At 43.0% G+C, this 26,552-nt stretch overlaps 2 protein-coding genes across 2 annotated transcripts in view; one reads left to right on the top strand and one right to left on the bottom strand.

Moving 5' to 3' along the window:
• The window catches only part of ranbp1 (RAN binding protein 1), a 5,096-nt gene extending 3,183 nt beyond the window's left edge, over positions 1-1,913 (top strand). Inside the window, exon 6 of the mRNA XM_019885205.1 lies at positions 724-1,913. Within this exon, the coding sequence (XP_019740764.1) occupies positions 724-854 (131 nt within the window). The 3' untranslated portion in view covers positions 855-1,913. The remainder of the gene's footprint in view (positions 1-723) is intronic.
• A 1,283-nt stretch (positions 1,914-3,196) lies between these two features.
• The window catches only part of zdhhc8b (zDHHC palmitoyltransferase 8b), a 53,350-nt gene continuing 29,994 nt past the window's right edge, over positions 3,197-26,552 (bottom strand). The window contains exons 2-11 of the mRNA XM_019885116.1: positions 13,141-13,262; positions 11,343-11,500; positions 10,825-10,997; positions 10,600-10,702; positions 9,887-9,978; positions 9,455-9,587; positions 8,127-8,232; positions 7,253-7,359; positions 6,086-7,155; positions 3,197-5,515 (exon numbers count right to left, since the gene is read on the bottom strand). Of these exons, the coding sequence (XP_019740675.1) occupies positions 5,383-5,515; positions 6,086-7,155; positions 7,253-7,359; positions 8,127-8,232; positions 9,455-9,587; positions 9,887-9,978; positions 10,600-10,702; positions 10,825-10,997; positions 11,343-11,500; positions 13,141-13,262 (2,197 nt within the window). The 3' untranslated portion in view covers positions 3,197-5,382. The remainder of the gene's footprint in view (positions 5,516-6,085; positions 7,156-7,252; positions 7,360-8,126; positions 8,233-9,454; positions 9,588-9,886; positions 9,979-10,599; positions 10,703-10,824; positions 10,998-11,342; positions 11,501-13,140; positions 13,263-26,552) is intronic.

Consider the following 26,552-nt stretch of genomic DNA (forward strand, 5'->3'; position numbering starts at 1 on the left):
CGAAAAGCGTCCTCAGCTCAGCGTCCAGTAAGAATTCCGGCGATTCTCGACTTCAATTGAAAGATATTAGCTCGCCAGTAGGTGACCGTTGTGTGTTAGGCGTGCGTTTGAGTTTGTCTCCGGCTGCTGAGAGCAGCGATGGAATGGTTAGTTAGTCAGGAGGTGATCGTTCGGGCAACATTCAGCCCAGCCAGTGTCACGCATGGCAAAATACACGGTTAAAATACACATGTTCACCCTATTGAGACCAGTTATGGTGGAAACTTTGGCCGCTTTGCGGGACGGGAAAATATCATCAGATCGGAATGAAATTTTGCACAGAACCTTGTACCATAGTATCGACAAGAATTCCGACCCGGCCCGACGAATCCGACAAACTTTTTTTTTTGCCATGAAAATGTGGACCACCCTAATGCAGAGTTTGTTACTGTTTGTTGTATATGTTGAATTGCTCCATGTACAGCACTTTGTATGCAGCGATGGCTGTTTGAAAGTGCTCTATAAATACAGTTGAGTTGAGTTGAGAGTGGAATACATGACTGGGTTGTGTCAAATCCTGTCTTACTTTGTTCTGCTACACCAACATGCCTTGTACTGTAAAATCCCCCCACTGTAATCTGCTAATGGTCTTCCCTGAGCAATATTAGATGTTGATGCCGTGCGTCCATGCATGTGAGACATGCAGTTAAGTTGACTTCTTGATTCAATTTGTTTTCACCACAGATGACGCTGACAGTGCAATCAAAGTGGTGGAGAAACTGGAGGAGCTTTCGGTAAAAGACAAGAAAGAAGGTGAAAAGGTGACTGAGAAGAAAGAAGAGTCGAAGCAGGTGAAGGCTGAGGAAAAGAATTGAGAGAGAAGAACTTTCGATACTGGTCTTCAATTGATCCGTTTTCCTCTTTTTTCTACAATAGACTCTAAACGAACTCAATTTGGACACTTGACATTAGTTGTTTTTTTGTTGATTTTGTTTTTTTTTCCTCATTTTTTTTAATGCTCCGTTTTGCCTCACAAGTCCTTAATACCACTTTCAGAAGCAAACAACCAAAATATTGAAAGTATGACAGTGAAGTCACCCTTCCTTTTACCCCTTCTCTTCAAAACATCATTGGAAGAACACACTTTTCAATTCTTGTCATCAACACTTTAATGTTACTTGTGACAAACTGAAGAGGCTTGTGATTGAGATGATTCCCACATTGGGGTATTTAGTTTGTAGCTTGTATTTGTTTTTTTGTTGTTTTTTTTTTTGTTTGTTTGTTTTTTTTTTTTTTTAATTATTATTTTTGTAGAAAGAGGATACTGTAGCCTGCTTGTTAGCAGCACACGGTCAGGGACCAGACCAGGCGTCATGGAAGAGCATTTTCTATTACATCCCATGATGCAGTTCAAATGGCTGTTGGCCTCTCCATGCTTCTGCTGTTCCCGGCATCAAGTAAATCATGTCAGTGGAGACGTGTAGGAGTAGGTTTTTTTTTTTTGGTAGTTATTTTTGGGGTTGGGGGCAGGTTCATTTTGACATCACATTTGTGTAGAGCCAATAAGCAGAGGGTCTGCAGTTTAGGACCATCCGATGCACTTAGACTAAATTTCATTTTGTTCAAAACATTTGAACGTGAGTAAGTCCAAAGTCAGCAGTTCATCAGAGTTTGCTCTAGCGCCACTCCAATTGAAGTTCCTCATCACCAGGAATTCTCTCGGTAACATTCCCTGCTTATTAGCATGTGAAATCTCTCCCCAGCCATCCTGCTCACATCCATTTCTTCTCACCAAACATTTCTGAACCTCAAAAATGCATCCAAGTGCCAGTGCATCTGTAAATACTTGTACATGGATGAAATGTTGCTTCTCATTTGCACTCAAAAAGATTGGATATGTTTCCTCCACCTTTGAATAAAACACTGTCAACCACTTTTGCAATCACTCAAGCATTCTTGTGACAAGTGATCTTAGATTTTTCTGGTTGTGTTAATCGCATTCTGATTTTTTTTCCACCATTTTTGTTAGTACAGTGAAACTCCTCTACAACGAAATCATGTTTGCAGCAAGAAATTTTTCACAACAGGGGGTTTTTCACTGTAGCAAATTTGATCTCAGATGTAAGCACACACACACCCACACACACAAACGTATGTGTACACGCACACACAAACGTTTGTGTACTCTATTTTTATTCCAATAGTACATAAGTATGAGCACACACTTATTTGACACTTCATATTGTCAGTGTAGAAAGAAAAAAAGGGAAAGAAATTGCGAAATTTACGATCAGCATTCACTTTCACTTACATCAATTTCTTGGAAAATGTCTTATTTTGCTTGCTCCGTCTTTCATTTTGATCACTTTTACCCTCTCTTCCAGCATCAGAGCTCTTCTTGTCTTAGCTGCTTGACATCAAAAGGTCCGTTTTGTAGCCATTTTAGCAATGCAACGTCCATCCTCGTCTGAATCTAACAATAACAAATACTTCCTGGCATGCAATGAACTTTTAAGCCAGCCACGGGGCGCTTCGTAGTCCTCGATGGCCATAGTTAGCTCTCGAAGACTAAAAACCTTACGCTAACTGGAGCGCTTCTCTCTCATTAGCGCTCCAGTTAGCGTAAGGTTTTTAGCCTTCGAGAGCTAACTATGGCCATCGAGGACTACGAAGCGTCCCGTGGGTGTTTTTATCATGATAAATAGTAATACTTTACTTTTTATCATGCTAAATGTCCGTCGAGCCATGAGCAGTTTACTCTGAGCAGCTAATCGGATGCTACGGATCTAGCTTCAGTATCTACACACATAGACAGTGAGGTCTATGTGGCCTCTTGGCCAATCGGAGGCCAGGATGCTGCTCGGTAAGCCAATAGCAGAGCAGCTATGAGTATGTTGAGCCCAGGAAACTCGCAGCTGTGACCGAAATAAACATCGTTCACTATGTAAACCAGTGTGGTGGTTGCTGTTGCCTTTTTTCGAACGAAGCAGTAGAGGTCGCTGTTGGATAAGACTTCGTTGTAGTGAATGTCTTCGCGAGGCTGGAGCAGACAAAATGATTTCGTATAACGCAACAGGGGGTTTTTCGTCGTATGGGGGGCAGGAGAATGGGAATTGTGTTAATGCATGAAGATTTTTTCACATAAGGGGGTATTTTCGCCCATGCAGGTTTCGTTCTAGAGGAGTTTCACTGTATAGCTCGAAAAAGAATGAACACATTTTTAAAAGTATAATTTGCTCAATTGACACTTTATTGACTGCTCAGGTTTCTTCACAAAAATAGGAACATCCATAGCATTGTCTATATTTTAATACAATGAACTCAGTACTGAAATGCTTTGAAAAGTAAATCAGACCCAGGTTGATGGGATTTAGGATCATTGTTAACTTCTGGTAACATTTTGGGACATTTAATCATGAAGTCCATTTTCTGAAATACAGCTGGACCAATGGCAGTATAAAGGAATGACACCAGTGCTGCATGTGGGCAGCTCAAATGCGTTTGTTTGTTACCACTCTGTAGATAATCCTTTTCCTCCCCTGTGACAATTTGATAAATTCAGATTTACAGTAAATTACATGCTGTGCTATATGGCATCACTGTACCTGGTGTGGCCTTAGATCCCTTTACTTCAAGGCAACAATGGCTGAGTATTAACAAACCAAATATTTGTTAAATCTGTCATTATTTAACCAAATTCAGTTAGCCCTAATCACAAAGCATCTAACAGCAGACTTTTGTGTTCAATACGCTGCTGTACCAGACAGCTATTGCATGCGTACAGAACATTACTGGCCTAAATATGACAAAAATAAAATGGTAAGACACGGGCGATTGAACATGAAAGGAAATCTTGAGGAAGAGACCACTAGCACTTTACCAATCCAAGGTGGTCTGGGGCCGTGCGACAACTGAAGCGTTTCATCTTTTAATACACTTCATTATACTCTTTAAAACCAATGTTCTGTGTGAGTATTCTCTATAACACAGTGGCTTGCAAGTGGGACACAATTGTGATGCGGGATTAAATTCATATGTTTCAAACATTTTAAGAAAAAAAAGAAAATGAAAAACCTGGGCTGTGCGATATTAGGTGCCTTTACTGTCAGTGCACTCAACTCACTCCAGGAGTTCTCTGATGATTCTTGAATGAACAAACATGAGGAAGAAGGTGCTCATGTCAGATGAGACCAAATTTTAACTTTTGGGCTCAATGCAAAACGTTACGTTTGACACAAAAGCAACACTACACATCAGGTCAGTTCCCTCAACAAGCCCTTCTGGCTGAATTGTAAAATTTTATCACATTAAAAAAAAATGTTGGGCATAGAGTCTACAAAATCAAGCCATTTTTGAAATGTTGGGTCTTCAGTATTAAACTACATACTAAAAATGAATGGGTCATATGTTAACTACCAGCCTGTATCTCTAAACATCTTCCCATTCCCGTGACTCTATTGATAAGTAAACACTGAACCAGAAAACAAATATCACTAATTAAAATAAGTAAGTTTGACCGTCAAATGTTGGGTTTTCAAATTTGTCAAGTATGAGGTAACCTGATGGTCCAGAAGAACCCTGCACCTTCTTGTGTCGATTGGAAGGCGAGTCAAGTACTTGTCTTTAACTCCTATAAGTCACCGAAAGAGACATTACATCAATTTAAACCTGTGCTGGTTGCGTCCATTCGTAGGAAAAAAAAAAAGTAATCAATTGGAAGTGGACCGAAGATGCAGGTCTCCTTTCAGGGGCCTGGCATTTTGAAGCACCACGTTTTGTTGAATTCTTCTCCAAGAAGGCAGGGTGTCACACTTGGAAAAGTATGATTCCTTCCCTGAAGGTGTTCATGTTTTGTTATGTTTAGGTTTTTTTCCCCAGTGACATTTTTTTCAGTCTCACCGATGGTGTACTGGTACACTCGACTGCCTTGTGTGTGGGCAGCACGGATCGGTTCCAACTCAGTGATTACGTGAATGGTTATCTCTCTATATGTGCCCTGTGACTGACGGGCATCCAGTTCAGGGTATAGTCTGTCTTCCGTCCGAAGTCAGCTGGGATAAGATCCACCAGCTCCGCCCTCCCGCCGACCCTGTTCAGGATAAGCTGCGTTCTGGCTGAAACGAAAATGTGTACGGTATAGGACATTTGGTCCAGGCCACATAAGAATATGATCTTTTGGTCCAATGAAATGACCAATACATGGACCCCCACCACAAACACGGACGGGTCTCCCACTGATAATTGGACTCAACGCAGCTTTTTGAATCCAAGAAAACCACACAAGCAGACTGATCCTGTGATTGAAAAATAACAAAACTCGTTTTGTATTCTACAGTTCACCAAAAAAAAAAAAAAAACCCTAAATGTGGTTCTTGTCAGTGAAGGTGGATTCGGTGTCCCTGCTCACACCGAAATCTCATAGGTGGTGCCTCCCACGCCTGTCACCTTTTTGACGTTACCGTGGCGATTGGGACTGGCTGTGACACCCTTGGCACTCGGGTGGCAATCCATCTGGCCATTAACTTTCATGGCCTCTCTGAATAGAAACAGAAAAGCAACAAACGGTGTTCAACTCACAGACACTGAGATTCTACACAAGTAAAATGTTATTGTTCTATGGACGGCAAAGAAAAAGGGATGAAGGGTCAGAGCGGAGCAACATGCCTCAGTTGTCCAGATGGAACGGGAATACTGTGTTGGAAATGACTACTGATGTGAAATGAGTATGTAAAAGCATGCAGAAAGAAGGAGGAATGGAAAGTCACACAACTTTATTAATCTGACAGTGATAGAAGAAAACAAAACTTTTTTTCTAAGGCAAAAAAAAATCAATTCATGGAACATATATGAATTCAGATGGAACTTCAGGATAAATAAACAGTAGGACAAACGCTGTATTACTTAATGCTACATGCAAGAAAAGAGGTACAGATTAGTGCTCATTAAATCAATGGGAGCAGGGCTCAGGAGCGGACAGTTGTGTAGCCCTCCAGGCCCCAGCATCCCACACACACACACACACACACACACACACACACACGCACACGCACACGCACACACCCAGGTCAGGGGCATGCATGCAGTACCACAGGGCTAGGATTCATACCTTGCCCTGCCCAGGCGAGGTGAGTCCATCCTCTCCTGGGCACTCATGTATGAGAGTTTCTGGTGGGAGTAGGAGGGCGATCGGGGCATGGCAGGGGAGCGAGGGTGGTGGGCAGGGGAGCGATAAAGGCCCTCTGGGCCTGAGACCCTTCCGTGGTTGTTGTTGCTGCTAATGTGATCTGTGTGTAAAGAGCCGGATGAAGTCCTGGGTGCTCGGCCCAGAGTGGAGCCAGTCTGGCACAGTACAGGGGTTCTCTGGCCGTAGCTGGGGCCAACCCCCATCAGATTGTCCCTGGAGCCTCCATAAACCGGAGGTGTTGGGCCTCTGGACCCGGCACAGTGAGGCCCATCTGGATAGCAGGGGTTGGGTGGAAGGCCATATCCCCCCGAGCCTTCAAACACACCCGAGTCCTGGGCATAGATATGTGTCTGGGAATGCCCGTGTAGCATGTGTCGCTTCTCTCTCGCCTCCATTTCCTTCCGCTCTTGGATGGAGGCCATGATTGTTTGGGAGAGGTTGTCATAGCGCACTGGGGAGGAGTCCCTGTCCCGTAGGTGAGGTGATTGACGCCCCACCCCCCTCGATGACATAACTGGACTGTAGGTGGGGGCAACCTGTTGTCTCTGCATCTCAGGCTCCCGCATGTGGCACATTTTGGTGGGCAGGTAGGGCGAGTGGAACCCCACTGGAGGCATACCGCGGTGGGCCAAGCACTCGCTGGCAGCGGGTGGAGTGCTACTGGGGTTCAGCAGGCTGTCATAGGATAAGCTTCCGTTACGGTTGGAGAGCGTGTTGGGAGAGAAGATGTTCTTGTACGGGGTAGAGTTGACCGTCTTGGGCTGCAGACCTACAAGATGACCTTTCTCTGATCGTTGCTGAGCCTGCTTCAGGCTAAGAGTCCGAGAGTTGACCGGGTCAGAGTCCAGCTGGAAAGGCGAGGACTTGAAAGTGCGGTGAAGGGGTGCATTAGTGTATTCTGGCAGATCTAAGTTTGGCTCGGATCGATAGTCGTGACCACGAACACCCTCTTCCAAGATGGCTTGGGAGGTTTGGTCATCGGGCATGACAATCTGACAAGAAAACAGAAGACATGATTAGTAGTAAATGCCAGTTTTCTGCAGTTTCTAGGATTAAAAAAAAATAAGAATAAATGCTTCATCATTTTACCTTGTCCCCGGCCGTATGATAGTGGACCTTCGGCATGGTGCCAAAGGATGGTCTGAATTTGTACATAGCCGGAGTGGAGGGGTGGGTCTTACCAGACAGAGAGCTTTCTGCGGTACAATCAAGACAGAGAAAATCAAATACCGTAGATGTGGGAATTAACAAGATGCTATCAGCCATTTCAGCACTGATAGACAACCGAATTGTACTCAGTTATGTACAGTATACAATTATCATTACATTTTTTGAAAACTAATTCCTAAAAACACGAAGAAGTGTGCTCTGTTTGCCATTGGTATATGTTTGAACAAGTGATGGGGGGGACCTTGCTGCAGTACATGAAACTACCAGTTGGTTGCAATGTTGCTCCTTGGGGCAGGGCAAACTGTTCCCTCCCTGACATAATGCACCAAGACAGGTTCTCTTGAGAGAAAGAACCCAGTGTGTGTGTGTGTGTGTGTGTGTGTGTGTGTGTGTGTGTGTGTGTGTGTGTGTGTGTGTGTGTGTGTGTGTGTGCAAGCGAGTTAACAGGAGATTAATGACATTGATATTTCACAAGATTTCAAAGTAACAGATGACATCCGCACCGGGATGCATTCATACACAACGGAATGACCACACAGAGGGAAAAAGGCTGTGATTTACAATTAACAGATGCACCTGCAATACAAGAAGCTGCTTGAAGTTGGTCTTTACGAAGACTTGCGTTTGCAGTCGTGTGAAATTGCACTGCACTATCCAGACGGTTGTTCCAAATCTTTTGGTTCCGTTATACTGTACATCCTTCAGCTCTCGGTGGTGCAATGATAGCTGGCCCATTTAAGTCCGAATAGTAAATGGATGGAGGAATGAGATGTGTGATTTTTGTGGTTCTTACCCTCACTGGAGGTCAGATGATTTTTCAGCTGGTTGTACCTGTCGGCTTTCGGGGGCAATGGCGGCTGAGTTTCTTTTTCATCCAGGCCATCAAGGCTGTTTTTGGACTATGGGGATGAGAGCAGAGCATCAAGAACGTCCTAAACAGGTGGCTGAACAGCAGGTGCGATGGGGATCTGTGTGCGTAGGTGCAGCGACTTAGGTACGGTTAGGCGGATATTTGAGTGATCCCGAAAGAAATTCTGGTGTCTGATTGACGCAATCGCAGTTACAAGCTGCAGCAATTAAACCAACTGCTACGATGCACAATCACAGGTGACAGCCCATTAAGTAGTATGTGAGAGTAATTAAAAAAAATTAAAAATACAAAGCAAATACATTAGAAATGCAATTTTATAACAAGCTAATAAAAATATAGCAATAATGTGCATTCTGTGAAACACACTTGTGTGTCCTTCAAAATGTCATCGTATGTACACTTTACTTTTTAATTGTTTGTATGCGAATAGGTCTGCGGCACGCTTGCCTACCCATTGTGTGAAATGAAACAATCAAGTACATCTTATTTGGGCTGCGCAATTCCGAAAATATGCCTGTGGGCAACCCGAAATTTTGCCCAACTCGTTGTTGAAGCGCAGATCAGCGCATGATCATGATTCTTTTCTGATAAGCAGTACGTATTTGCTCGTTCATCAAAACTGATGATGCGGTGGGGGTGAAGCGGGCATTTCTGTTTGCCGATGTCTGCTGCATGCACAGATGCGCAACGCTAATTGACGTGTAATGTGTCGGCTCCGTGATGAAGTGATGCCTCCGCAAGTGGAAATAAAATGGATCTTCAAATGGGGCCCGCTTCTTCATTCAGCTAGTCGCAACCCATAGCTCCGCCCCCTGCTATCATGTTAAGGAAAGCCGTACTCTGCAATGGGCCTGAAGTACAGTGGACGGCAAAAGCAGTGGCGCCTTTGCAATCAGTAGAAACAAAATCAAATTAAAATAAAATATCAGAAGTGGGTGTTAAATGTGCTGTTATTGTTTGCGTACTTTGACCCAAGAATGTCAGAGACATAAAACACTTCAACCACTTTTACACTAAATTAATATTTGTCAAGGAATAATTTTGGGGGCATCAATAACCTGATTCTATCTTTTGTTGTTGTCATTTCATTACAATCAGTTGTGTGCACTTCAGATGCCCCCAATGAGATAATGAAACAGGCGACAAGTAATGGCAGCACCAAAGTAATGCAAAGCATAGACAGGAGTGGGTATCAGAGAGGCGAGAGCACAAAAACAAAAACTGTAGATTGACTTCCAAAAAAAGCTCACCTTGGAGCTGATAATGGTGCCGTGGATGCCGTTGTCATTGACTTTGATGGTGATTTGCCTCTCTGAGGGGTCCGGTCTGATAAACGGAGGTTGAATTTTGATGTGGGGCTTTTTTCGGGGGTCAAATATGTACCTGCATGGGATGAGATAACACGCATGATCACTGTGATCTGGACCACCGAGATTTTAACTGCTGCTACAAAATTGAAGGAGAGGAACAATATATGCACGATTGTAAATATAGGAGCCTATCCCAGCTGGACTGGTCACCAATCACAAGTCACACATACACTTGCATTCTGCGTGGACCCGAACCCGTGCTGTCTGCACAGGTCAGGAAAGTGAAGCATGACACTGCCGGGGGGCACTAATAAGTATGTCGTCAACAATTCAAAACGACACACACAAGCCCGAGTACTTGGAGCATCTTACCTTGGCCCCAGAGGACTACATAAGACATACTCCACGTTGCCACAGCAACCTTTAGTGAAGGGATTTACTCCTCCACGAAACTTGCCCGTTACCTGAGGAACACAAGAACTTGTTCAGAGTTTACACACACACACACACACGCAAACGCACACACACACATACACATTCACATAGAGAGAGAGAGAGAGAGAGAGAGAGAGAGAGAGAGAGAGAGAGAGAGAGAGAGAGAGAGAGAGAGAGAGAGAGAGAGAGAGAGAGAGAGAGAGAGAGAGAGAGAGAGAGAGAGAGAGAGAGAGAGAGAGAGAGAGAGAGTGTGTGTGCGTGTGTGCGTGCGTGCGTGTGTTTGTGTGTGTGTGCGTGCATTTAAGATTGTATGTGATTGATCAAAGTCAGATAAAAGTCGGAATATTCGTAACCACTTTATGATATCAAGTAACCGGTACCACTTGTAGTTTTGATCTCCAATTTCTATTAAACCAATAACTGATCATTTTAAAGAAAGCGATTTTTTTACTTCTGACAAAAAGGCAGAGCAGTCAGTCACTCTTCAAAAGAGAATTGAAATCCAAAACAAAACACGAAAAATAACAACTCCCTTGAGAAATAATACAGGTTCAACTGTTTACCGTTGAGCATGACACAAAAAACAGTTGTCAATTGTACAATACGCGCAAGGTAGTTCTTAATATTATGAATCGATCGCGTCTGCTCACTTGTTCATTTGTGGTTCGACCTCGCGCCACAAGCACCATGTGGAAACCCGTGAGACCCATGACGGGAATAAAGAAAAGACCTGCGATACACATCACCACCAATCTGGGCATTTCGACAGTTAAGGCCAATAAAAACAGCGGCTCAAGAAACATTTACAATACAAGATGTTGACAAGTGATCAAAAAAATGGGAAAAGGATTGTTAAAAAAAAAAAAAAAGGATACGTGATGGTGGTGTGCAGAGCTCCCAGCTTCTCCCGGTGGTGGAGCACAAAAATGAGGCCGAAGGTGAAAACTCCCAGCATGTGAACGCTCAAAGAGAGCAGGAAGAGGAAGAAGTAGCGATAGTTTCTACGTCCAATGCAGTTGTTGACCCAAGGACAGTGATGGTCAAAGTCCTGAGAATGAGAATGATCATTTTATTGATGTTTAATGGTGAAATAGTTCCACGCGTGTTGTGTAAAGAAAACCGAAATAAGCGGAACTAAACACCACTGTAACCTTACGACAAATACTTGACACACATCTGTATATGTTAAGATTATTACCAAAAATGTGCACCCGCGGCATGCATTCAGTATACAGTCAATGAATAATGATCAAAACAATAAGATGACTCTGGCCAATTTGCCACGGCGCAGTGGTTGGAAAACACTTAATTCTCCAGCATACTCTAAATTAGAGTCTTGCTGCGTGTAAATACGAATTCGCGTTCTCACACGCATGCATCGCGACACACCCACCTCCACGCAATTGTCACAGACACTGCAGTGCGAGCAGCGAGGCGGCCTGTAGAAGTGACAGGTGGCGCACCACTTCATCCGAACCTGAATGCCCTTGATCTCCACATTCTTGTAGAGAGGTGCTCGGAAGTCGTCGTCTTTGTCTTCATCCTCGTCCGCTGTGGCGCACAAGAACAAGCCGTCAGGCAAGAACTGTTTGTACTCATTGTATTTTTTTTTTCCCCCAGTCGGGCAAAAAAAAAAAAAACAAAAAACAAAGCGGTCATTATGATCATAGCTGAACAGAAAGTTAGACTCTTCGTGTTGGCCATGTGCTTCTTATGTGGGCAAAAAGCTCCCCAAAATGGGAGGAGCACAGTGAAGAAAGTAAAGCACAGGCAAAATGAAATCATCTTTGACCTCAGAGAGGTTAGCTGTCACACAAAGAATTATTCAAACAGAAATCATACTTAATATGACGTGTACTCTGCGTAGATATTGTACTTGACATAAAGTGCATCAAGAACAACAACAAAAAAAAAAACATCCCATTTTTAGTTTATGTAATTACGAGCAAAGGTGATGGCTGACCTTCACCTCAGAGTGACACACTCGGGTAATAATGTTTCAGCTTCATTTACCATCATAGGTCACCTCTAAGGACGCACACGTTATCCATTTTAAATGGTGACATGCTACTTGTAGACAACTGAGTAACAACTATTTACAACATTTCAAAAAAAAAAAAAAAAGGGAAAAAAATCCTCCCTTCTAACTCCACATTGCATTTTATAGTGATGAAAATATCAACATGGCACAACTGGAAGGTTTTATTCCCCTGCATAGAGTTTGTGTGTGAGCATGTGGTAAAATGAAGTGTGCTGCTGCTTTGCTCAATGGCTCCAGCGCAGGATGAAAGGTCGCTTGTGAAAAATAAAAGCGTGCAGTGTCCAAAAAGCAGATGCTGTAAACTCATTACAAGCATTTGGCATCTATCTGCTCTATCGCATTACGTCGCTCTGGGAGTTTGGAGAAAGTACGTGCCATCGAAAAACGTGCATCCTACAATTCCCTCAGTCATTGTGTGAAACGTAACAGTGCTGGCTAATCTCTTTAAAAAGAGCAAATGACAAAAATGACTCATGTTGATAAAATGAAAAATGTAACCTCAGCGTTGTCTTTTCAACTTGAGAAAGCTAATTTTCGGTGATTCTCTTCACAAACATTGTTTTGGGGTTCGTCTTGGACGTCACACACGAGCGCAGCCGGCTAACATCGAACAAAGCTTTGAAACGATTTCATACAGTACTTACAGGACGTGCAGTTCATAAAATTGTGCAGGCAATCACTGATCACGTTCACCTCTGCCTAAGAAGGTCAATGTGCACCACACAGCCTGAAGATAATGACTGCTATACAGGAAGGGGCAATTTTTCCTCTCGGAAGGTGCTTATGATTCACAAGCACATGACAAACACCCCCTCAGGGGAGAGTTGAACCACCACTCTTTGAACCTGGATTAAGTTAGTCTGTTTCGGGAGGCATTGAAGTTCCATGACATGCAGTCTAAACACCATCGACGAATCTTAGTGAAGTAGTTTCTCAAGAATTTATGAAACTAAAAACCAACCGAGGCACCTCCTGTTGCTTGTTGTATGACGCTAGTATGCCGTAGAGCCGTGTGTTTGGAGAAGCAAATAGGGCACAGCGATACAAATGTTGGAAAATAGTGACTTGAATGAAGAAATTGGACTTTTTGTCCAATTTCCGATCAAAATGCAAGGAAGGAACCGATGCAGGGAGCGAGCCGCACGCAAACCTCTGGGGTAGACGCCAGGGTCCATGAAGGTCGCCATGCTGAAGTTGGCCAAGACGAAGAGGAAGACGAGGCCATTGTAGAGAGGCACGAGAGGGGAGATCACCTTGGCCAACCAGGGGCACCTGCAGGAACAAATGGAAACAACGTTCAGTTGCTTGTTTTCTATTCTGTCATGTTTACCTTCGTATGAGTCGACAAGCGGCCGGCAATCACAGTCAAATGCACTTTAGCTGAGCCTTTGGTCTTGTTTTGAAAAGATCAATAACCATCATAGGTAACATGATTCCAGGGCGTGAAGCAGAACAGGCTAAAGTGGTTCGAGTTCAGGAAAAAAACAAAAACAAACAGAAAAAAAAAAAATGCAAAACAGCAGTGACCAGAAATACAGGAATGCCTTTGAATTGGAGAAGATCCATGTCGAGAGGATGACCCTAAATAAACTCTGTCTGTTCAAGCTACTATTAAAACGAGTTGGTATACAGTCCATGGGTGTCAAACTCATTTTTGTCGCGGGCCACATTATAGTTACCGGTTCCCTTGGAGGGCCGTTATGACTGTGAAATCATATGAAGAAGTCAAGAATAGTGGTTTATTCAACTATAGTTGAAGTTGCTGTCATGAGGGTTTTGGTAACAAGCAAACTCTCTTATATATTACTTAGGAACATTTGAAATTTTGTTTCAGATTTTAGCAAGCATCATAAAAGTTTGATTTGCTTACGCGGGCCACATCAAATGATGCGGCGGGACAGATCTGGCCCCCGGGCCTTGAGTTTGAAACCTGCGGTGTACACTCTTGCTTCCTAACGCTGAATCGACACCGCGACAGGCCAAACTAGAGGCAACTTTGACACTAGTTGGTGAATCTTCATCTCCTTTTTAACATTTCCATGACACCGGTTCCAACAGTGCGGATCGATTCATGCGGCTTTTGAATGGCTCTACTGCCTTCCCACCACACGCGGCCTGGCCCGAGCCATCAATTCTTCAGTTTACCCATTTCAATTTGCATGGACATTGCCTTTTTCCTCAGTCACTGCTGAAAAATGTTCACCTGCTGAAAATCTCAGCAAGAGTTCAGCACAATCCCCTCAACTCAAAGGTCAAAACCCACCCATCTGTCACTCAAGCAATTCTGTTCGTCTGAGTTCCCTCAAGATCGAACTATGTGATGGATGGATGACGGGTGATGGATGGACACAGAATGAAAGACAATCCTGTGAAGGATGAATCACAGTTGCTTCATGTTTCTTGACATGGTGACAGATGGTTTCAACTCGATTGCGTTTTCAGGTCGACTCTCGGGTGCTGCGCGATACTGTACAGTATCTGCATTGCGTTGGCCCGATTTCTGTTTGACTGAATGTGGTCCTACTTGCTTCCACTCTCTAGCACAACAATATCATTTATTTATTTATTTGTTTGTTTGTTTATTTTATCTCACCTTTGTTTATCCAGACAGACTTAGCGTAAGGTATTCTTTGGATACGACGGCGGTGACTTACTGTATAGTGCGGAACATGACTTTTGCAACCTCCTCTCAAACTACGGTTCCAAAGGGTCACCATTTCTACAGTGCAATGTTTCAGCAACAAATGAGCAAGGCAGAAAAGCACATTTTCTGGCTGCCAATGATTATGTATTTGCGTCTACCGTCAAGCGAGTGGAGATAAGTGCCAGAATCTATTTTAAATTCAGCGCGCAGACAGCGTGGGAAGAAATGGCGACTGAGAGAATGTTTGAGGAAGATAACAGTTATTGTTTCGTCGGGTTGCGGGTATTAAGTAACCATCGAGTATTGACAGAACAATTATTGAAGAAAAAAAAATAAAAGTGTAACCACTGAAGTTAAAGTCAGGTCACAGACTGTTACTTTTTCTCAACTCTAAGTCTGTTTGTAGCTGTACAAAGTGGACGCAAAGCATGAATTCCCTGTGGTAATTAGAATCCTTACAAAAAGAAGATGAAGGGGTAACAGAGCGGATACTGAAATCACCTCAACGGGGCCTGCATGTTAATGTAAAATAAAAGAAGCATATAAACATCCATGCAAAGGAATATACAGTATAAGGAGCTTAGAAAACCCATGGCTCATTCTGTTTTGTTTTTTTTTTGTTTGTTTTTTAAGGAGGGAAGAGGAATGGCAGGGAACAAGGAGGATTAAAAAAGAAAAATGAACATCTTCGTCTTCGTGCTGGCAGAGTGATAGACTGCCTCAGCGTGAACCACAGTCAGATTGATATGAGCCAGCAACTTGGGTTTGAATGTAAATCGCCCTTTGGTTTGAAAAGGAAAGACATTCTTGAATGGATGTGAACGTTTAAGACAGAATGCATCGATGATGTGATAAAAATCTTCAGAAAAAAAAAAAAAAAATCAATCAAGCAATGTTCTTATTCCACAGCTGTGCAAGACCTGAAGAACGAGGAAACACAGCAATGTATTACCAGGGCAAATCAATTATAGTGTACTGGTAATATACCCTTGACTTTGCATATGTATTCAGCTCAAGAAAGAAAGAAAAAAAAAAAAAAATCAATCAAGCAATGTTCTTATTCCACAGCTGTGCAAGACCTGAAGAACGAGGAAACACAGCAATGTATTACCAGGGCAAATCAATTATAGCGTACTGGTAATATACCCTTGACTTCGCATATGTATTGAAAAAAAAAAAAAAAACAAGGTCTACATTTCTGCCAACTCAAGGCTTTCGACAGAACAATTGAGACAAGAAAATTGAGAAGGTAATTTTGCGGGTGCAAGGTTTACGATAATTCCATCTGATTTCAGCTCACTGCTAATCTGCTTTTCTATAATTGCAGTAGAGGTTCCTTTAGAATGAAATTCCCCTTTGTGTTACCATTTTACATTTACGCTTCAATCAACCTCATTTCAACAAAAAAAAGTCTCTGAAGAAAAAAATCATTTCGTGTTTTGGACCAGTTGTCGAAGACAAGTAGAGATTTACAATCATCCACGTTGACAAGAACGGAGGTTTTGTGATTGGAAGCTGGATGGAGAAATGTGATATTGCGTAAATGGAAGTATGCAAACGTAATGTTTTTGACATGTGTTTTGACTCTTGAGGGGAGCGAGGGACAATGAAATTGTCCATGGAATGTGAAAAACTGTTACAGTTTGCCAAGGTGGATTTGGAACTGATGAGCATGATCTCACTTGAAACCAATATTTGATATCTGCAATGCATGGTGATCAGCAAGTATAAATATATCCCCCCCCCCCGCCCACAACGGGCAGTCTAACTCCGGTGTGAAAACAGGTTTGACACACCTGCATCAAGCGGTCCTCGGATTCCGTTGACAATGGAGAAAAGAATGCGTTGTACCGATTCCTGAATCTGATAAGGTTGTCGTGTCAATGAAATTGTCACTGTATATGGCTGCCGTTGTGCCGAAACGTGGCAACTTTTATTTTTTTTTTCACAAATCCATTCTGTCGGTCAGTCCACGCATGTGGGCATTGTTTATTTATTTATTTTTGAATGAATTGCTGAGCAATTGAAAGTGTTAAAAATGGCTGCTCTCTTTGACGATGAAATGTGAATGGTTGAACAAATGCGACGTTTTGGGAGTTTCCTGAAAACAGATCATTTCGGAGGGACAAGAATTTCAACCGACACCAGCAATATGTATTTACGGATGGTGTGGTGCGTTATACGGATGTTCAAGCCAGTAGACTGGGCTAAGCCACGTTTCAAACACATCATGCATGTTCGATTAATAAAGTACTCAAATGTGTCCTTAGGTATGACTGCGATTGTGAATGGTTGTTTTTGTGCCCTGCCATTGGCTGGCAACTATGGCAGGGTGTACCTCGCCTCTGGCCTAGGCTCCAACTCATCCACCAATGATGGCTGAATTAATGCGCAACACTTTCAACAGTAACGTTCGCACCGATGCCGGACAACACGACATTATTACCCCATGACGTGTGCAGGAAATTTCTCGAACCCTTTTGAAGGCACTATTTTGTGACACGCTCAGTAAATCCCGTGTGTTGTGAAATTTGTGATTCGAGAAGTAGCTGGAAGTGATGTCAATGACCATCTGGCTTTCGTTACTCGGGAACAAAACATGAGGCAAAGTCCCCGATGTCCTCGTGTGAAGTGTGAGTTTGCACTATGGGTGTCGACGGGACATTTTTTAAACATTTGCTCATAAACGCAAGTCGTCCCCTTGGAAGGATCGATGCGCGTTTGCTTGTGAATGCTTGCGTCAAGGCATCTTAACATTGATATTCCGTGTTTTTGTAGCGTGCGAAACGTATCTGGTCATCGTCCGATTCAATCAGTCCGAATAGAGTTGAGTGTGTTGACGTGAAGTATAATATTCCCGCAGGGAGAAGACATATGTGCTGCCTGTCTTTATTGCTGCCAAACTCAGACCAGAGCAGATGCATGGGTCAACCGGAATAAATCAGGCTTACAGACCAAAGCCACGTGGCTTTACTCGAGGTGTACAGTCACTATGTTCGGGTGTATGGACCAGAGTAGTGAGGGCACCAAACATTGCCCAAGTGCAGCTGGTGCCGGAATGTGTGTGTAAATGTAAATCCCTCCCAGCCAGAAATACGTAACAGTGTGAAACCCAAGATGGGTATTACATTTGAGAGGGGATGAGAAGTCGGATTGCGACGAGCTGCACAAGCGGCGCTTAGACAAGGCCTCTCAGGGAAGTAAATCCGACAAGTTGCCTTGTGTCACATTCCTAAACTCTCCTTCTGCATAGGGCTGCAACCTGCACGTGTGGTCACTGCCAAATACTCACCCAGGGGAAGCACCCGAGGCTCTTTCGGCAAGTGTGTCGTATAGTGCGCCGCAAACAAAAGGGATTCTATGCAATGGCTTTCTCTTGCATACAAACACCGTGTGCGGTATACTGTGTGCCGTCGTAACAAATGCAAAAGGGCAGTTGGCAACATGAAAAGACTAACTACTGTTGTTATCAGCCTGTTGTGACGAGCAGCAAAACTTTACAGTATGTTTAGACACTAAAAAAATCATAACAAGGAAAATGTTTGCCGGTTTTCTAATGTTTGACATACTGAACAAACGGGGAACCAATTCATTCCTGTGTGCAACAACTGGCAGAAGTGTAATACGTATGCAAGGTCAGTACCGTCACTTCATAAAGAAACACGACTTTTGATGCTTTTTTTTTGTGTGTCCAGAGTTTCAACACCAACTGTACTTTACAGTCTTTGTGATCAATGCAATATGCAAAGATTGCAAATGCTGTCATAAAAAAATAAAAAATAAAAAAAGATCGCAACTCCTTTGACCGTAAAATGTGCATTCGTTTCTACTTTTATTCTGAAATTGCCTTTTGATTCCTTATAAAGACATCAAACTCAGAACGTATACACTTTAACGCTTTATTTCAATGAATTTGACACGAGATACATGAAAGGATTTAAATGTGACAAGCACCACTAAACCTGAATCCAACGGTGAGGGCAAAACTAGTTTCTGGAAAGTCGAGTGAAACAAGTTTCACTCTTAGAAGTTACGACTGGGTGCATATGTCTCATTTAATCTCACTGACTACCTTTATCACCAAAAGTCATGGTATCGAATCTTTACCAAGACATGACAGGTAGGAACCCCGAGTTTGGAGAAGAGAGCACGTGAGCACTGGAGCTGAAACTCGAACAAATGTCAACGTCTCTCTGACTCAGGTCGTTGACCTCATTGCAAGAAGCCAAAATGAACACTGAGCCTTCACCATGTAGTCCATCCAGTCCTCATCAACTCAATGCAAGACTGTTTTGGCTGTTATCTGCTCGTGCCATCAGCAAGCGGTTCAATCCCAACCAGTGAGGTCAGTCCGGTTCTCTTCGCACCTCCCACGGGAAACTGAGATTGCATTTGAACTGGACAAACATGTGCAAGCGCGCACACGTACACACACACACACACACACACACACACACACACACACACACACACACACACACACACACACACACAGAACTCTCCGGAGAACAGAGCAATCCTCTCAGCCCGCATCTGACACCATGTGGGATGTTGTCTGGTTTTAATAAGGCTGAACATGTTGTGTGTAAAAGCTGACGATCACTGATGTGACTTGCGGTAAAATACGAACAGGACAAATAGGAGCTCTCTCAACAAGCTTGTCATGTGAAGCAGCCATGCTTGTTCTTCCTTGGCACACTAATATGAGATTAGACTGGAATCTAAATGACACTGTGCTGCTTGGTGGGCATTGCTGCCACTTCTTAATGAATCGGCTGCTTGCCTTCCGTTCAGAGTGGTCAACCCCCCCCCCCCCAAAAAAAAAGCTGCAAAGCAATCCTTTTAATTATACATCTCCTTTTTTTGCCACTGCTATCAATGTGATATATTTGGACATTTTTGCTGCTGCGTGGATAATCAGCTGAATGAACAATTCATCAATCGGTTTAAAGCATACAGCCAAATCCTGTGTGGGGCAGGTTGTCCCCCACCCCCACCCCCCATTCAACCAAAAAGCTGCCCGTGCTCGAATTGGTTGGTAGAAGACATTACACCCCGCTATGATGCAGTGTGACTCATCCTCCCCGAGAGAGGTTGCGTCTCAGGGCAGGACATCACCCAGACCAGGTCCCTGAGGCCAGACGAGACAGAATGACTGAAGCCAGCACAGTGGTGAATCTCTGCCAAGCACATCTTAGCGTTGCTGTACAATCGTAAATCCACAAACTCCTTCTCTGCAATTTAAAGCGAAACTGACGCTTTGAGCTGATGTACACCGTATCAACTTCTACAGTATTTAGCCAACACCAACCCGGAATAGAACACACAACTAGTGAGACGAGAGCTCCTAAAATGCCAGTCAACATGCATACAGCTAAATTTGTCACATTGACTCTTTTTTTGATATGCAACAATGCTTTGACTTCAATTCCATGCTCGGCTACAGTGACCAACACCTCGTCCATCTGACTGATTTATAGTGATCAAACTAAGCCCTGTGACTTCTGGGCTTGCTCAAAAGAAAATAGGATTTGATATTCGGAATTGCAGTCTAAAATGCGCAACCCTGAGCAGTCATATAGGACGCCATAAGGCTCGGAGCATGGGCTGAAAAGATGAAAAGATTGAGGCCACTGTTAGATTGAATATAGATTTAGGACTAAAGACCGCGGTGAACTGGGCCACTTCAGCAGTTCAATGAAAAACGTATTTAAGACTTATTTCACTAGTGCAAAAAACTGAAATCCAAATGGATGTTACTTATTGAGATGACTCTTAAGCTGTGTCAAGTCTGACAAATGTCATCTGTGTTATCATTTGTTCAGTGTAACGTGATCTTTTAATGTGGTTAGCCTACAATAGTATTAATTGGAAAACAACAAGTATCAATTTTAAGACCATCGGAACAAACAAGGAACGCCGTCCTCTCGAAGTGAACCCGAACAAACAACAACCAAGAAACAAAGACTCCAATTTGGAGTCATTAAAATTTACAGGAGCATTTTTATGATTCACTCTTCGAGAACCAGCAAGAGATTTTCCTAAGACTAATTCATTGGAGTATGAAGAAGAAGTGAATGATAATGGTTGTTAACTTTTAATGTTCGCTACCCTGCTTGTCTCCAAATTGCTTGCAAACTTTATTTTGATTGAATTGCGCTATCGAGCCATCCAATAAATTCCCCGACAAAGCGCAGCCCTTTGGCATGCGATCTGAAATCCAGACTCATGGATTGTCAATCTGGTTTTAGTCTTCACAAGTGATTCCTGTTACTGTCAAAATGTGGCGATTTATTACATTGCAACAACTTTAAAGCCACTAAATATGAAAACCCAGTAATGACATTTTTAGAGGATTAAACCAAAGAATTTTTATTAATTTAGAATATCTTGAGCCTCTCTGCTTGGAAATTATTGAATTGCACGGATTTAACACGTATTAACCTCATCTCCCGTAACTGCGCTACGCCCATGTGTCAGCCAAACAGGCTGAAGCGACATATTTGCAGAAAGATAAAATGTCCTTCCCTTGGAGCTCAAAACCACTCCTATTCCCGTCGAGCGTTCTTTTCCTCACTTGTTCCCCTTTAATCCATCTTGATTCCTGAAGTGGAGGCAGGTGCTTTCACTTCCCCGAAACCCGTCTTTCCCACCTCCTCCAAACACTTCAACCTCCTCCCCATAACTCATTCGTGGCCCCGTTCACATCTTCAGGGTTTTTAATTGCATATTCTCAAACAGCCCCCCCCCCCCAACACCCTCCCATCATGGAAGGGTGATGATCTCGCTCAGATCTCGGAAGCTTGTCTCTCACACAAGCACAGACGCAATAAGCATATGCGAACATATGTATGCACTGACGTGCATGAGCACAACTCAGTATCGCGGATCTTGTGCACGGGTGCATTTACAGAGCTGGGGAGAAGAAAAGGAGGGCGTGGAGTCTCATAGGAGATTGGAGTACAGCATTTTAGCGATGATGCCTTAGTTCTCCTCTATTAGACAAGCCACGGTGAAATATGTGACTGGATCTTTTGCAAGCTTTCCAGAGCCACGGTTAGTCTTCAATCATGACCCGGCAGTATGAGGTTCAGCATCCTACAAGCTTGCAGAGGAAACAAAGAGACCCATTGATGTCGTGAGCGGCAACAAGACAAAACAATGATTCTTTCAAGCCACAGAGGCGGGCAGCACTGGGCAGGGTCGCCCCAGTGTTCTATGGGAACGTAGAAACAAAGAGGAGTCCGGACTGAGAGTTGTAGGGGGTGCGGTCAATAAATTTGCTTGACCTGCTGTCAATGGAGGCTCTGTAGCACCAGTAGACAGCAGATTACAGCACCGGACAGCATGAGTGCACATACATGAGTGGGAGCATTCACGGCAACATTGTTGACTTAAGCGATATTGCGGCAAGTGTTAGCATTTAAAAAAGGGGACTGGCCACCAGTGTGTACTTTCACAACTTCAGCCAATTCACACACCACTGCCGGTCATTCAGCCGATTTAAGCCTGTTGCCAGGGGATGCAAAAAAATGAAGGTGTTGCAAGTAAATCTATCGATTGCTGACGCTAACCCCCGACTGGAGCAACGTGTTCAGGATACTCCCAAACACCCAGAAAAAGCAGCCATTTTCTCTGAAAAGCTGTAGACTGACTAGCGAGCCCCACCTCAAGGCCTGGCTCCACATTTGGGTGCGAGTCTGAGCTCGAACTGTTCTTGGTCTCGTTTTTTGTAATGTAGATTTTCCCGCAAAATGTGACTTTTAGTCCCATGTGACTTGTGTTTTTTTTTTTTTTCTTCATATTCTTGAAGCATTTTTTTGACTGATGTGACACTCCAGAGCAGGGGTGTCAAACTCATTTCACATTGTGGGCCACATACGGACTCGGTAGATGTCAAGTGGGCCGAACCATTAACATTATACCATACTGTGCTATGAATCACCAAAATATCATCTCTTTCCTTTGTTTTGGTCTCAAGAAACATTGATTGGCGCTTTCATATCATTTGCTGCGTTGGGTCTATCTCGGTGACAGACTGAGACTGCTGTTTTCTTCCCCAATCAAAACAATGTTGTCTTCTACTGTGATCAAAACAGTGTGCCCCCCGAGCGGATAATCCACGAATTGCATTTTATTTAAAAAATTCATTCTGTGTCTTTAATGCATTTTTTTTCACTTTTAAATGATCCCACGGGCCGGATCGAACCTCCTTGGGGGCCGGTTCCGGCCCGTGGGCCGTATGTTTGACACCACTGCTCCAGAGCAACTTAAAGTCCAACTTAAATTGATTTTATGTCGAGGGTTCATGGAGAAAAGCGATTGTCTGTCGATTGGTGTGTTTGCCGGTCCATTTTTGTGTCTAGCAAAGCAATCTACATTTGCCCGACACAGTTAACAAATAAGAAATACGAGCATTTTTGTTTTGATGGTACTAATACCCTTCTCAAGGGCTTTGTTATTGTTTTTCTCTTCATCCTTGGATGATTATACTGTATAAATATCTAATGTAGTTTCTTTATTTGCTGTCTGCGCCAATTTGTGAGCACAAGGAGTTCATCTACGCGGCTTTTCAAAAAAACAAACAAATATGCTGTCGTCATGAACAGATTCATTAAAATCAGTTTATGAAACTTACTTTTCGAGACAATTAAACGCCCCGAGGCAAACGAGGATCCGGTAAACAGTTTATGAAAAGGTGTTGACTTGCGAGCCGCAGGCCTGCTTCTTCCTTTATTACAAGGATTCCATTCAATGCCCCCGATAATCGGGCCATGCCATCTGCTTTATTTCAATAAGGTGCCGACAGTTCTGTGAATTGTGCTCTAATTAAATTGTGGCGCAATGTCAAGGGTCTGATCCGCTTATCAAGGTGCCGAGGTCTTTTTGTCCACGTAACCACGGTGAGCTGGAGATAGAGAACCAGAGCTTAAACCACATGTAGAATATTATCCACCTTGATTTTTCTTGATTTTTTGTGTGTGGTTCAAATCCATCTTGCAGAGTTACATTTAGACTTTTTTTGTGTTATGTTAAGGTGGTTAGGGCATTGACATCACAATGCAGAGGTACCGGGTTTGATTCCAGCGTGGGTTTTCTCCGGGTACTCCGGTTTCCTCCCACATTCCAAAAAAATGCATGGCAGGCTTATTGCACACTCCAAATTGTCCCTAGGTGTGAATGTGAGCGCGGATGGTTGTTCGTCTGTGTGTGCCCTGCGATTGGCTGGCAACTGGTACAGGGTGAATGAATGAATGAATGTTATGTTAATGGAATGTCATTCATTGTCAATTTGTTCATGATTTTATGACTGATCAAGCACTGTTGATGAGCTGCGCTGCTATGTTAGTGACTGCAGACTTGAGGAGAATCATTTTATATTTGAAGTGCTAATTATGGTACTAATTATGTCCTTTGTAATGAACATATTATTCCCTGATAAATTGAGTAACATGTAAAAAATAGGGTCCAGTGTTAATAAAGTGCATAGCTCCCATGGACTGGCCTGGTGGATGAGCTGCCCTAAGAATTCGGTGGTTACAAGATAAAGTTCATGCACCCTAATGCTACAACCAAGACCTTCAACCTAGAGATGACTGCTGTTGGATTCCTGATTCAAGTGTTCACGGTGTGATAAGCACTCGTGTCTTGTAAACATCTACATCAAGAAACGACAGGCTTTCCTATAATGATCTGGCCAGGATTTCTAACCACCGTTTGAACTGGCATATTGCGGACAAGGAGTAAGTGGGTTCATCTGCTTGGACACAGTGTACTGTATATAAATGTATGGCAGGACATTGAACTGCACAATTGTGACTCAAAATGGACTATAAACATGTCATAGACGTTTGACCTTATTATCACCTGCAGTGGAGCCAATTTATTATCACTCCACCCTCCCTGAGGCCCCAGTGCCAGTATGGCCATTCACCCCTGGATGTAATCTGGTTTCATCCAGCGTGTGGGTGCTTTTCAGCCCAGTTTTACTCGTAATTAACACAATTATGTAAGCATATGCATGTAGGAGATGGCCAATAGCAAACAAGCCTTTTACCAACAGCATTTTCTCCCAGTTGGTTGAAGAAGGATAATTAGTTCTCCGGCCCACAGCTTCACGTCAGAGAACCATTCACTTAACAGTATTACCGTATACAGAACATCCACTCTGAGGCAGTCATTAGGGCACAGGGTGTGGTGGGAGTACATCCCGGCTGGACCAAAATAGAGCTCTGCTCTCATCTAATCCCAGATGAACAGGTACTTCTATTTCAAGGACCAAATCCTCTCCAATCCACCCACTACAATCCCAGTGCTTTCTCTCCTCTTCCAACATCATTGTGTGCGCATTTTTTTTTTCCACAAAGTGAGACACAAAAGCGCGGCGTCTTGTAAAATAAGTGAGGGAAGTCAACAGAGAGACAGATCACTTTCACAGGCTTGCTCACTTCAATGATGGGAAAAAAAAACCAAACAATAGGTTAAATGTTTTCACTACAAATTCCTATTTTCATCTTACCCAAAGCAATTTTACATTGGTCACAATGATTATAGTGCATGCAGCCATGTAAGGAAAGTAACTAAATTTCACATACTGCCCCAAACTCTGGAACTCACTTCCACCCAACATCCGTAATATTGATTACCCACATTAAAATCCCACCTCAAAACCCACTGATTCAAACTTGCATATTCAACTTAATTCCATCTCTTCTTTTATTTATAATTTTATCTGTGGTTTTATTGTTTTGCTCTTGATTCTAAAGTGTCCTTGAGTGTTGTGAAAGGCGCTTATAAATAAAATGTATTATTATTATTATTACTGATGACACACTGTCAAGAGAAACACCACCAGTTATATCAGAGGTAGGGAACTCCGGTTCCTTGAAAGTCACATCTTGCCCTGTTTCAGGTTCCTCCTTACTTCAGCGCACCAGAGTCAAACCATCGACTCATCAGCAGGCTCTGCAGAAGCCCGAAATGATCATGATCGTGTGAAACAGGCAGGATATGGCTCTCGAGGAACCGGAGTTTCCTATCCCTGAGTTAAATGAATGTTACAGAATGAATGACCAATGGAAGTTGGACCAAGAGGTGGGACGAGGTCACATATGTGTGTCATGTTCTGTCTGTTTTGTTTTGAGTTCCAGCTGAGCGCTGGCTGTTTCCCTTCAGCTTCGTATCGGAATCAAGACACGACTAAAGGACTCTCCTGCCGACAACTGACTGTCGGATAATTCACCTGGGTCAAGCCATTGTTCATGTGCAATTTTTGAGACATTCTTGATCTTGCTTTGTTTTTCTCGTTCCTCGTTTATTGCTCTCCGTTTTCTAGGATGTATTCAATTGTTTTTTGGCATGTTATTCTCGATTTGTATTTGTCATGATTTGGTTCTGTTGTCCTTTCAGGAGATGCTATTCTCTTTTTTTTATTTTCCTTGCCTTTTGCAAGCACCTTTTGTTTCTCTCGTTTAACTCCAGTGTGTTTATCAGCATTGTTTGTACTTTGTCGGCTTCGCACGACCTTTTCTGAAAATAAAAAAAAAATTGTACATATTATCTGTTAAGATAAGATAAGATAAGATATCCTTTATTTGTCCCACACTGGGGAAATTTACAGCCTTCAGCAGCAAGATTGTGGGTAGAAAGAAGAGAAAAGAAAACACAGTTCAATTAAGTGCAATATAAATACAAATATGGATAAGGTCAATAAGTTCAATTAAGTGCAATATAAATTTGTTTTAAATTTGTTGTTAAAATAAGTTTGTAGAGTCCACTTCTGTCCGGAACCTCCCGCATCCTGACATTGTGCAAGTCACAAGTCTCATGTCTTAAACTTTTCTAACCAGTTAAGTGGTTAAGTGTGTGTGTGTGTGTGTGCACACACACGTCTCTCTCTCTCTCTCTCTCTCTCTCTC

The sequence above is a fragment of the Hippocampus comes genome, unplaced genomic scaffold (assembly GCF_001891065.2).
Source record: "Hippocampus comes isolate QL1 unplaced genomic scaffold, H_comes_QL1_v1.1 scaffold45, whole genome shotgun sequence".
Classification (NCBI taxonomy): Eukaryota; Metazoa; Chordata; class Actinopteri; order Syngnathiformes; family Syngnathidae; genus Hippocampus; species Hippocampus comes.